Here is a 14,041-nt window from a genome sequence, read left to right on the forward strand (position 1 = left end):
CATCACCAAAGCTAATAAACACAGTGTGCTTTGAGCCAGTGACTCAGAACACAAAGGATTACGAAGGGATTCGTTTAACGATTCAGTTTTATCAACGTAATAATCTCTAGTTATTTGGTTAAATATACAGTAACTTTTAAAAACACTGATCAGTGTGGACAGGTGAGAGCTAAGATGCAAAAAAACAGTTTAATATACAGATTCATTCCACACCTATGGTAAGAACTTGTTTCTGATTGGGTGACAGAAATCCATTATTTATTTATTTATTTGTTTATTAGTTTGTTTGTTTTAATTATTGGTTCAGCACTAAACAAATACATGGAGTAAATAAACAAATTGTGAAATTAACACCTATGGTAAGAACCTGTTTCTGATTGGGTGACAGAAACCCATTATCTATCTATCTATCAATCTATCTATCTATCTATCTATCTATCTATCTATCTATCTATCTATCTATCTATCTATCTATCTATCTATCTATCTATTTTAATTATTGGTTCAGCACTAAACAAATACATTGAGTAAATAAACAAATTGCGAAATTAATTCTACGGAAATAAATGACTCCTAAGATAGATAATTACAAAGCAAGACGACGCTGTCAGGATGTTACCGTAGCAACAACTGTATAACTAGCAGAAAAAAAATGAACTGCTTCACATCGCGGGACATTGTGAGACTGCTTGCTTGCAGCAATGGCAGCGAGCGACCCGGAAAAAACAAAAAACAAACAAAGCCGAGGGTGCCGATACTTCAATTTGTAGCAAAAGAGAATCGGGGACTGTAACGTTTGTCATTCGTGCAACAAATATGTGGCTAGCAAGGTTTCTAGGTTCATTTCCTGGTATCGTGACACTCTGTGGGTCTTTATCTTATGTAAGGTTTTGTATTTTTCCTCACCTCAAAACAAACTTTTCAAGCTCATTATTCTAAATCGAAAATGCAATCATGGCACGGTCGTTCTAGATCTATCGAAAGCAAACCTTTTATTAAGGCTGTCGTGGATCCGATGCAGAAGCCTGATAAAGCCTCAACAAAGCCAGATTAAATATTGATAAACTGCAACTCGTCCAATATCTGAGATGGAGAGAGCTCCTGAAATGGCCCAATGTGCCATTCAAATATTTAATACTCAAGACTCCAGGTTTAAAAAAAAAAAAAAAACAGAACAAAACACTTTTGTTGGTGGAACTTTTTGCCCTGCCATGTTTGCCCCAGGTCTCTCGGGGTCTGATTTGTTCCTGATGTTATGTAAATGTGGAGTAAAGGCAGAAAACCAAACCAAACTGCACTTGCAAATATGCGAATATGCAAATATGGCTCTTAACTGAGCGTCATAGAGATGAAACTAGGCCTCTGTTTATTTAGCTATTGAACCACAATGGAATCTTTCCATCCATCCATCCATTTTTCCATCCATCCATCCATGACTCGGAGTTATATAAACCACATTCCGGTGTGCAGTCTGTAGTGCAAACATCAATTTTGTCCATAATCCAAAACCTGCATCCATTTGTTCATGCATGAGGGATGTATTCCATCATCCATCTATCCATCATCTAGTCATACATCCATTTATCCTTAGTCTATCCATACACAATTTTTCCATCCAGCCATCAATCCATAGCAGGTGTAGCAACATTTCACGATGTCGCTGTCCTACGGCCGAACTGTAGGACAATGTTGTTTATTTTCATTTTCACTCTATCTTTCCATCCTTCTACCAAACATCTCATAATTCCTCTACCTATCTATCATCGCTTTCATCCATAAATCTGCGCCATCAATCCATCCATCAATCCATCCATCCATCCACCCATTCTTCCTTCCATCTTTACATCTATCCACTTATCCACCCATTTATCCAACCACAGATACATTCCTTTTATCCATCTATCTATCTATCTATCTATCTATCTATCTATCTATCTATCTATCTATCTATCTATCTATCTATCTATCTATCTATCTATCTATCTATCTATCCATCCATCCATCCACACATACATCCATCTATCCACCAAACCACAAATCTATCTTATCCATCCATCCATCCATCCATCCATCCATCCATCCATCCATTCACCCAAACACCAATCCCATCCCCCCATTCAGCCATTTAAAAATGACTGTAATCCTTTTTTCTGGTAAACAATTGATCATATTATAATTCGTTATAAATAAAAAAACATTATATAATCAGAGCATTTCTACACACATGTACCTTGATAGATCATGGAGAACCCATGGGCCTGGTTCGTCCTGTCTGAGTAAAAGTATAAGATAACAAAGTCTGCGCTGATGTTAACGATTTCCCGCGGTGGGTTTCGCCCATCGAACCTAGCCAACACCTGATTGGTGTATCCGTCCAGCAGCTCGACCATATCCGCCTGGTCCATGATGTTAAAGAAAGTGAAGTTAAACAGGATGACCGACGCTCCTGGGACCTGGAGAAGCAGAGAATATGCAGAAAACAGTGATGAGAAAGAAAAGAAAATCATGTTAAAGGATGGATCATAAGTCAAGAGTGTTGGATTTACCTGGACGGTCCAGTAACAGACACGGCCGGGTGCGTATTTATCTGGGAAGTCCGGTGAGTAGATTACGGCTGATTCAGTTGTGTAATTTCCACCACATGCTCCAACTTTGGCTAAAAAAAACAAAGATACAATGTTACATGCTATGCTAACGCTAAAGTTAAATAGTCTGCTGTCCGTTTTTCCCCTACAGCGTCACGAAGTCAGGACACGACAGAAGCTTTTCCATCATGACAGATCTAGCTAGCTAATTTGGTCGTAACATGTAATTAGCTACTATGCTAGTGCGGTATGGCACATTATTCATCATGTGACATCACATTCGAAATATCTGTAATACTTTTGGACCAACTGGAATGTTTATATTGCTCTGGTGTATATTCTCATCGTTTCATGTGTCTCGTATATCTAATTCGGATCCCGGTCTGATCTCAGGCAAGCTCGTAGTCGAACCCGCTAACGTCCGGGCGATCGGAGAGAAATCCCAACACTGTGACGTACAGTAACGACGGCTGAACCGTTTATTCAAGAACATCTAGAAGATCACCTCTAAACCACGACAATGTGATATACACCTTTATCCTCATGACTTCATGAAACGTCGCTCCTCCAAAATCCGACATGGCCGACACGACAGCTGCGGCATGTCTCAAGTTTCTACACTTTCTGAAAAAAATCTAATCAAGAATAAGAATAAAAAAATAAATAAAAATAAATAGCTTTTGATTAAACATTCACATATAAAATGTCGCGGCTGTTTTTAAGTTTTTACTTCTCCGATGTTGGAAAAAATGGAATTTATTTATTTATTTATTTATTTATTTATATTTATATTTATTTTTTGTGTTGTGTCCACGTCGATGTTTGAACGTCTTTATCATGTCTCACTCCACAGTGGTGTTAAAATAAAGCTCATATGAAAGTAGATGCTTACAATTTGTAGTGTTTTATAAGGGTTTCTGTTTTTCGTCAGAATGCTAGAGGTTAGATTTTCCTAGAAAAGTTATATTCATAAAAAAAAGGTCATTTTTTAACACAAAAATGTTTGTTTCTTCAAAGTAAATAGTGATAAACTCATTTCTGTCACCCAAAGTGTTTGTTTATAAGCAGCTAAATATATAATATATTCGGTATAAGGTTCTTGAGAGACAGAAAAACACACCGTCTCACACTGAAAGCCTCTGACCGTGACTCTGACTCACGCTGACTCGTTTTAGATCGGACTCACAGCATCATTCAGTTATTCATACCGATTCTAAAAATGTTTGGAAAATTGATTTCCGTTCTGGTTGCAGAACGGAACAGCAGCGCTGTGGTAAAAAAATAAATAAATAAATAAATAAATAAATAAACGACCCGACTGATTAAACTCACTGTCGAAGACGATGACGTGTCCGTCTCCTCCGCATGGCTGCTGTTGGTCCCCGAAGCACCCGTGACTGCACTCCAAACTTGGGGCGTCACCATGGAGATGATAGTCGAGCTCGTTGCCGCAGAAGCATGCGTAGCCCGCCTCCATTCCCGCAAGCTGGGAAAAACACGGCGACCATGACATCACACTATGAGCAACAAATATAATAATGGCTTTGTGTTACTCAGCTACTGGTAAGACTGCTGGGGGAAAAAAAACCCAGAGTGCTTTACCAATGTGAAGATGTTTTATTCTATCAGTTATCAGACTGTGATATTTCTACATAAAGATTGATAACTGACTAAAATGTAAGATTTGTGCAGAAAGTGATGAAAAAGTGCAAGATAAAATGAACACACGAGCCACAATAAAACACTTTGTGTCATGTTGTTATGAGAAAACAATCAACGACATGGAGGTTACTGCTCTCTCTCTCTCTCTCTCTCTCTCTCTCTCTCTCTCTCTCTCTCTCTCTCTCTATTTAAATAAAAAAATTAGAAAAATCAACAATCTCCGCAGGGGGGTCACGGTGGCTTAGTGGTTAGCACGTTCGCCTCACACCTCCAGAGTTGGGGGTTCGATTCCCGCCTCCGCCTTGTGTGTGTGGAGTTTGCATGTTCTCCCCGTGCCTCGGGGGTTTCCTCCGGGTACTCCGGTTTCCTCCCTCGGTCCAAAGACATGCATGGTAGGTTGATTGGCATCTCTGGAAAATTGTCCGTAGTGTGTGAGTGTGTGAGTGAATGAGAGTGTGTGTGTGCGATGGGTTGGCACTCCGTCCAGGGTGTATCCTGCCTCGATGCCCGATGACGCCTGAGATAGGCACATGCTCCCCGTGACCCGAGAAGTTCGGATAAGCGGTAGAAAATGAATGAATGAACAATCTCCGCTCTCCTGAAGACTTTCCTGTTTCGGAAAACTTTACAGCTTTACCCTCAGACTGTTCAACTGATCCTGACACTGGAGACTCCTTCCGTAAATGTTAAATAAATAAACGTCTCCTTTTGTTACACGTTTATTTAATCCAGTTATGTGGAACCTCCAGCGAGATGTGAATGAGATGTTGCTATACAAACAATCATTTGTGTTTATAAAAGTGCTTTAATATAAGCCCATGGTTTATGTTGTGTTACTGTGCGAGCAGCTCATGTTATAAATGAAACTAAACGAATCCAAGAACTGCTAGCGTGGAGGCGTCCCGATCTACGGCAAGCTCCGTCTGCAGGCAACGTTTGGAAGTATACAATTATACAGTATTGTGAAGTTTGGGTGTAAACAGGGTCATATTTCTTCTTCATGTAAACTGCACTTGTTTGTGACTCTCTGGCCCACAACTCACACCAGACCCTAGAAAGGTCTGGTTTCCCATGATGCACTGCTCACCTTGTATCTCTGGTTGCGACAAAGGCTGATGCAGCTCTGCACTGTGAGCTTCTGAGACGTCTGGTAGCTCTTAGAAAGAGGAGGAGGATCACCGTTATCCTTAAAACATCCGAGAATCCCTGGCACTGAGAGAGAGGAGAGAGAGAGAGAGAGAGAGAGAGAGAGAGAGAGAGAGAGAGAGGGGATTAGTTAATTTGACAACGTGAAATATTTCCCAATCAGAAGACATGGACCTTTGATGGATTCATAAACTGCGGTTACTTAAGCAGTTAGACCAACAAGGTAACTTAACGCTCTGCTGCTTCTCATAAGAGAAGAGAGAGTGAGAGTGAGAGAGAGAGAGAGAGAGAGAGAGAGAGAGAGAGAGAGAGAGAGAGAGAATAATCATAAATAACAACATCAAATGTTGGCGCCCTTGGTGAGACGCTTGGCAAAAACAGAGCAGCGTGTCTGTCTTCACCAACACCACGCGCGCTAACAACATAACCTAATTACAGACAGAAAGTCTACTAGAGAAAGGGTGTGTGTGTGTGTGTATGTGTGTGTTTGTGTGTGTGTGTGTAGGAGTCTGGGCGATTCTTGTTTCTAAAACAAATTCACACTATACCCCACCCACCAGCTTGGGGCAAAACACACACATACACACACACACACACACACACACACACACACACACACACACACACACACACACACACACACACACACACACACACACACAGAAAGATATTGACAGAGTAGAATATGACAAATTGTATAATATTATGTGTGCGAGTGTGTTTTCCACAGTGTTCAGAACCAATGTTCAGACAAAACAATAAAAAGTTATTAATACATAATTCTCACTTAATGAAATCACACACATTCATTCATTCATTCACTCACTGACTGACTCACTCAGTGATGTAATAATTCAGTAAACTACTGACCAATTTATTCACTGCCTGACTCAATGATTCACTCACCGACACACTGAATCAATTAATCACTCACTAGCTGACTCGCTGTCTGATTCACAACTTATTTCACACTTATTTACTCACTGACTGAACCACCGATTCATCACTCACTGACACGACGTGACTCATTCACTCTGACAACTGACTCACTGATTATTTTAATTTAGTCACCATCTCGCTGACTGACTCACTGATTTATTCACTCACTAACCGATTCACTGACTCACACTCACTGATTCATGCGCAACTGAATATTTTGTTCATTGTTCAATTGCTGATTCTCTGATTCACTCGCTGTTTGTGTCACTGGTTCCATCACTCATTTAGACTCACTGATTCACTCCCTCCCTCATCGATTCATTCATTTGATTCATTCATTTACTCAATGAATCACTCACTCACTAACTCTTCTGACTAAACTAAAACTAACCTACTTCTGTATTCACTTTTCTTACACACACACACACACACACACACACACACACACACACACACACACACACACACACACACACACACACACACAGACACACGCACGTCTTCACTCCTTTCACTTCTTCTCGTTGTCACTCCATCCTTCACTTCCACACTTACTTCTTCATGCCATCGTTCACTTTCACACTTACCGTCGTTTTTCGATCTTTCCATCGCTTACGCTCTAATTCCCTCAGACGTGTCGATAATCCCTCCTTTGTTTCATCGTTCACTCGCTCCTTCACTCAGCCCTTACTTACTCACTCCATCCTTCACATTTCTCCTCTTTCTCTAACGTTCTTCTCTGTAATTAACCTATACCAGAAAGTATGTCGTCTTTCATTAAATCCGTTTTTGTTGTTTTATTTCAGGCCTCTTTTCCCCCATGCACACTTTTTTAACCAGCACCAGTTTACATGTGTTTCGCTTTTTTAAAGTTACGACAGCTGGCGGCGCTTCACACAGGCATTAATTAGTTCTTTCTGAGAAGGATTACCGCAATATAAAACGCCATGAAAATATGAATCGGCTGTAATTCTGTCCAGAAGAGCTCAGAAGTGGGGACTTCGGGTTGGAGTGGTTCGTTCTGACCGGATCCGTATTTTTTTATTCCTGTGCTAGGGGGTTAGCCGTTTAAGATTTATAACGGATATGACACTGAAATGTGAACCAGAGAGAGATGTTTTGTGAATTAAAAGGATGTTGAAATAAATCTTGAGTCGGGGGAACACCGAGTTCTGAGAAGAAAAATGTCACAGATACAGTATTCTTACTGAACACATCTGATCCTAAACTCACTTCGTGTGTGTGTGTGTGTGTGTGTGTGTGTGTGTGTGTGTGTGTGTGTGTGTGTGTGTGTGTGTGTGTGTGTTCTGGCTGGGAGAAAGCCACAAGCATGCGCTGTGTGAGTGACTGAGGCCGTGTCGCGACATGATTGAGTTTGCAGAGATGAATGGCTTCACCTCGGGGAGCAACACGACTCCTTAATTAAAGGCTGAGGAAGGTATGCGAAACCCAAACGGAATAATTAAAAGGGCATTTGGCGCTCGGACTAGGAACAACAGAACAACAGAGGAGAGAAAAGAGAGACAGATTCGGCTTTACGGAGGAGAGGATTATGAGTTACGGCTGTCTTTTGAGGAGAGGACGAACTTCGCTTTCAAGTGCCGAGTCTGACCGCAGGAACACGGCCGCTGTTCCACAGCTGGCAATAAAAACGGATTTTCTTTATATGGGAATTTACATCCTTTCTTTATATCTACATTTACATACCCTTTTTTTCTTATCCAAAGTGATTCCATGCCAGTTTACATCCTTGCTCTGTATTTTTTTAATAAATAAAGAGATGAATAAATAAATCAAAGTTCCTATTGGCTCATGCTTTAAACTTTACTGATATACTGTACCTGGGAATTGTCCTTGTCCTGACATCCAGTTGACATTCAAGCCCCAGGATTTGGTTATGGAGACGTATGATATATAATATATAAATATGCAATAGTTAAAAATAAATAAATAAATAAATAAACATTTCTCTGTCTGTGTTAAGGCTGAACTGCTGGAGTTGCTTATTCACCGACTCTCACACTGACTCAATAATTCAATAACATACTGACCGACTTTTTCACTGTCTGACTCGGTGATTCACTGAATGAACACTCACTGTCTGACTCGGTGATTCACTGAATGGACACTCACTGTCTGACTCGGTGATTCACTGAATGGACACTCACTGTCTGACTCGGTGATTCACTGAATGGACACTCACTGTCTGACTCGGTGATTCACTGAATGGACACTCACTGTCTGACTCGGTGATTCACTGAATGAACACTCACTGTCTGACTCGGTGATTCACTGAATGAACACTCACTGTCTGACTCGGTGATTCACTGAATGGACACTCACTGTCTGACTCGGTGATTCACATACATTATGTCTTACACACAACATTATGATTCACTCACAACATACAGTACTTACTTACAGTAAGTAAGAGTTTGAGTTCAGAGTTTGATGGTGAATATTGGAGATTGATGGTGAATGATGGTGTATGATGGTGAATATTGGAGATTGATGGTGAATGATGGTGTATGATGGTGAATATTGGAGATTGATGGTGAATATTGGAGTTTGATGGCGTTTGATGTTAAATGATGGAGATTGATGGAGATTCATGCTGAATATTGGAGATTGATGGTGAATGATGGTGTATGATGGTGAATATTGTAGATTGATGGTGAATATTGGAGATTGATGGTGAATATTGGAGATTGATGGTGAATGATGGTGTATGATGGTGAATGTTGGAGTTTGATGGTGGATATTGGAGATTGATGGTGAATATTGGAGTTTGATGGCGTTTGATGTTAAATGATGGAGATTGATGAAGATTCATGCTGAAGATTGGAGATTGATGGTGAATGATGGTGTATGATGGTGAATATTGGAGATTGATGGTGAATATTGGAGTTTGATGGTGAATGTTGGAGATTAATGGTGAATATTGGAGATTGATGGTGAATGTTGGAGTTTGATGGTGAATATCGGAGATTGATGGTGAATGATGGTGTATGATGGTGAATATTGGAGATTGATGGTGAATATTGGAGATTGATGGTGAATGATGGTGTATGATGGTGAATGTTGGAGTTTGATGGTGAATATTGGAGATTGATGGTGAATATTGGAGTTTGATGGCGTTTGATGTTAAATGATGGAGATTGATGGAGATTCATGCTGAATATTGGAGATTGATGGTGAATGATGGTGTATGATGGTGAATATTGGAGATTGATGGTGAATGTTGGAGTTTGATGGTGAATATCGGAGATTGATGGTGAATGATGGTGTATGATGGTGAATATTGGAGATTGATGGTGAATATTGGAGATTGATGGTGAATGATGGTGTATGATGGTGAATGTTGGAGTTTGATGGTGAATATTGGAGATTGATGGTGAATATTGGAGTTTGATGGCGTTTGATGTTAAATGATGGAGATTGATGGAGATTCATGCTGAATATTGGAGATTGATGGTGAATGATGGTGTATGATGGTGAATATTGGAGATTGATGGTGAATATTGGAGTTTGATGGTGAATGTTGGAGATTAATGGTGAATATTGGAGATTGATGGTGAATGTTGGAGTTTGATGGTGAATATCGGAGATTGATGGTGAATGATGGTGTATGATGGTGAATATTGGAGATTGATGGTGAATGTTGGAGTTTGATGGTGAATATCGGAGATTGATGGTGAATGATGGTGTATGATGGTGAATGTTGGAGTTTGATGGTGAATATTGGAGATTGATGGTGAATATTGGAGTTTGATGGCGTTTGATGTTAAATGATGGAGATTGATGGAGATTCATGCTGAATATTGGAGATTGATGGTGAATGATGGTGTATGATGGTGAATATTGGAGATTGATGGTGAATATTGGAGTTTGATGGTGAATGTTGGAGATTAATGGTGAATATTGGAGATTGATGGTGAATATTGGAGTTTGATGGTGAATGTTGGAGATTAATGGTGAATATTGGAGATTGATGGTGAATGTTGGAGTTTGATGGTGAATATCGGAGATTGATGGTGAATGATGGTGTATGATGGTGAATATTGGAGATTGATGGTGAATGTTGGAGTTTGATGGTGAATATCGGAGATTGATGGTGAATGATGGTGTATGATGGTGAATGTTGGAGTTTGATGGTGAATGTTGTAGATTGATGGTGAATATCGGAGATTGATGGTGAATGATGGTGTATGATGGTGAATATTGGAGATTGATGGTGAATATTGGAGTTTGATGGTGAATGATGGTGTATGATGGTGAATGTTGGAGTTTGATGGTGAATGTTGTAGATTGATGGTGAATATTGGAGATTGATGGTGATTGATGGTGTATGATGGTGAATGTTGGAGTTTGATGGTGAAAGTTGTAGATTGATGGTGAATGATGGTGTATGATGGAGATTGATGGTGAATGATGGGGTTTGATGGTGAAGGATGGAGTTTGATAGAGATTGATGGAGATTGATGGTAATTGATGAGGTTTTATGGTGAATGATGGTAATTGATGGAGATTGACAGTGAATTATATCGTTTAATGTCAAATGATGGAGATTGAAGGATATTGATGGAGTTTGATGGTAAATGCTGGGGTTTGAAGGTGAATGATGGATAATGTTGGAGATTGATGGTGACTGATGGTGAATGTTAGTGTTTTGTGGTGAATGTTGGTGGATGTGGACCTTAGAATGACTTCACCAAGTTGTTTTATACCTTTCTCCAGCCGTATTAATAAAAGTAGTGTTTCAGTATGTGCTGTGTAAAAGAATGTTAAATCAGCCTGACAGTTACACATGTGTCTGTAACGCCAGCGTTCTGCCTCTGTTTACCATCTGAGGCGCTACATTACAGCCCAATGAGTGTCGCTGCCTCCTGTGGCTGCCTGCCCAAATACCTCTCACTGAATATAACGAGGAAGAGAGAGACAGAGAGAGAGCGAGAGAGAGAGAGAGCGAGAGAGAGGATGTATAGGGAAAGGGTGTGTATTTGTTTGCAGGAAGAGAACGGGTGAATGTGTGAGTTTGAGAAAGACTTGGGGTGTGTATTTTTTTGAGAATGAACGTTTATGTTTGTACGTGTGGGCGTGTGTGTACTCGAGGGAACCAGAGAGAGCCTGTGTTTGTCTGAAAGTCTTTATGTGTCAGTTTGGGTTCTATAGCGAGAGTGTGTGTGTTTGTGTGTATGAATGAGACGGTAATCTTTCTGTTGTCTGGCTGCTGTTTACTTCACCTGAAAAAGCCTCTCGTAGCCTGTTCGAGCTGCCAGAAATTGCCCCAAGGTTTCTGTGAGCGAGAGTGTATGTACTGTATGTGAGTATATGTGAGTATATGTGTGTGTGTGTGTGTGTGTGTGTGTGTGTGTGTGTGTGTGTGTGTGTGTGTGTGTGTGTGTGTGTATGTGATCGTGTATGTGTGTGATATGTGTAAGACCTTAACACAAACAGCATAAGAACGAGTTAAAAAAAATGTAATACGTTCATAAAGAATTATGAATCGATTACCGTGGATTATAAATGATTATAATACAAAGAAGGACAAACAACTGAATGATTTCATGTGTAAATTGATGCGTAAATAATTGAACAGATTAGCAAGGTGACTTGCCCTGAACTCGTTTGCACCGTTTCTACTAAAATGAGTTCTGAAGGCGTTGATTGCTTTTCAGCTCACAGGTTAATATTAATGCACTTGTTTTAATAAATTACGCTTTCTATTCTAACAACAACGAATTTCTACGGAGAAGTTGGTTTGAATAAATGGATCAAAATAAAAATAAGTGTGTAATTGGTGTAACTGGTAGGGAGATGTTTTCTGTTAGCTCAGTTCACGTTTATAGAAAGGAGTCTCCAGTGTCAGTGCTTTGCGATAATCAGAGACAAAGATGAAAATGTAAGGTTTGTAGCATAAGAAACGATAAAGTGACAGAGGAATAACTATTTATAGATGCTATAATGTAAGGAAAAAGTTGTTTAATCGGCTATAAAGGTAATAAAGTTATTATTATAAATGAGTAAGAAATTCATTCATTCATTCATTCATTTTCTACCGCTTTATCCGAACTTCTCGGGTCACGGGGAGCCTGTGCCTATCTCAGGCGTCATCGGGCATCGAGGCAGGATACACCCTGGACGGAGTGCCAACCCATCACAGGGCACACACACACTCTCATTCACTCACACACTCACACACTACGGACAATTTTCCAGAGATGCCAATCAGCCTACCATGCATGGCTTTGGACCGGGGGAGGAAACCGGAGTACCCGGAGGAAACCCCCGAGGCACGGGGAGAACATGCAAACTCCATACACACAAGGCGGAGGAGGGAATCGAACCTCCAACCCTGGAGGTGTGAGGCGAACGTGCTAACCGCTAAGCCACCGTGTCCCTCTGAGTAAGAAATGTGTCATTTAATTAATAACACATTTTTAAAAATCTATGTTGCTGTGGTAAACACCTTCCTCTGATAACAGTGATCCTGCTTCAAGACGTCATTGATTAGTTTCTGGTCACAGAACCCTATTAGTTTTTTTTTTTTTTTAATCTAGACGATTCCTAAGACAGGACAGTTAATAATAAAGAATGCTAACGTTAGCTAAGCTGATTAAACAATGCACAAAAAAAAAATAAAGAAAGAAAGTAAATCCATCGGTGCTTCCCTTTATCAGAAACATAAACAGCTTCGGGTCAGCACGCGCGAACACATGCGGCGTCTCTGACACTCGACTGCTGTCCTTTTTTTGTGGTTGTTGCTGAGTTTATTTAATAGACTCACACTCGCCTCAAGCAGACAGGTCCAGCAAATTAGTTGGTTTTATCACTTGTGTTATATGGAGCCATCTGAGATCCATCTTGTCATACGTTGTCTAAAACAGGGAGTGTGTGGACGTGATACGGGCGATGCCCGAGGGCAGGGGGGTGTGCAGTCAAAACTGGGACAAACACGCGCATTAACGGAAACCAGACAAAACTCAGTCATGCCTATAGCACAATGGGTGACTGCAGGGAGACAATACATGGCCCAAATGTGCAGCGCGCGGCCGAATCTATTAACGTGTGCTCGAGAAAGACTGCATGTTCACACTATACAGACTTAAACATGTCCAAATGGCATTAGAACTTTTGCTTCTTCTTGTCTGAATTCTACAATTAGCATCGATTAGATAAAGAGAGGATTTGCTAAAAAGGTGAGGAAATGATTACAAAAATTACAGCAAAAATTATGTTAAGATTTAAAAAAAAAAAACTTTCTGAAATGATAAATTGTGTTATATCGGTTTACCAGTAGCTGATAAAAGTTATTCAAATTTAAAATTTCATTAATTATCTTTTTTTTTTATTATATTCTATTATTTTTTTAGTGTTAAATAAAAAATAATTGAATTTTGCTAGCAAGATGTCATAGTTGTGTATGTGTGTGTGTGTGTGTGTGTGTGTGTGTCTGTGTGTGTGTGTGTGTGTGTGTGTGTGTCGTGTGTCTGTGTGTGTGTGTCTGTGTGTGTCTGTGTCTGTGTCTGTGTGTGTGTGTGTGTGTGTGTGTGTGTGTCTGTGTGTGTGTGTGTGTCGTGTGTCTGTGTGTGTGTGTGTGTGTGTGTGTGTGTCTGTGTGTGTGTGTCTGTGTGTGTGTGTATGTGTGTGTGTGTGTGTCTGTGTGTGTGTGTGTGTGTGTGTGTGTGTGTGTGTGTGTGTGTGTGTAT

At 40.1% G+C, this 14,041-nt stretch overlaps 1 protein-coding gene across 1 annotated transcript in view; it reads right to left on the reverse strand.

Moving 5' to 3' along the window:
• Window positions 1–14,041, reverse strand: part of kremen1 (kringle containing transmembrane protein 1) — a 59,443-nt gene that overhangs the window by 7,950 nt on the left and 37,452 nt on the right. The window contains exons 4-7 of the mRNA XM_027162926.2: window positions 5,335–5,459; window positions 3,918–4,071; window positions 2,547–2,656; window positions 2,231–2,453 (exon numbers count right to left, since the gene is read on the reverse strand). Of these exons, the coding sequence (XP_027018727.1) occupies window positions 2,231–2,453; window positions 2,547–2,656; window positions 3,918–4,071; window positions 5,335–5,459 (612 nt within the window). The remainder of the gene's footprint in view (window positions 1–2,230; window positions 2,454–2,546; window positions 2,657–3,917; window positions 4,072–5,334; window positions 5,460–14,041) is intronic.

This window comes from Tachysurus fulvidraco, chromosome 9 (genome assembly GCF_022655615.1).
Source record: "Tachysurus fulvidraco isolate hzauxx_2018 chromosome 9, HZAU_PFXX_2.0, whole genome shotgun sequence".
Taxonomy (NCBI): Eukaryota; Metazoa; Chordata; class Actinopteri; order Siluriformes; family Bagridae; genus Tachysurus; species Tachysurus fulvidraco.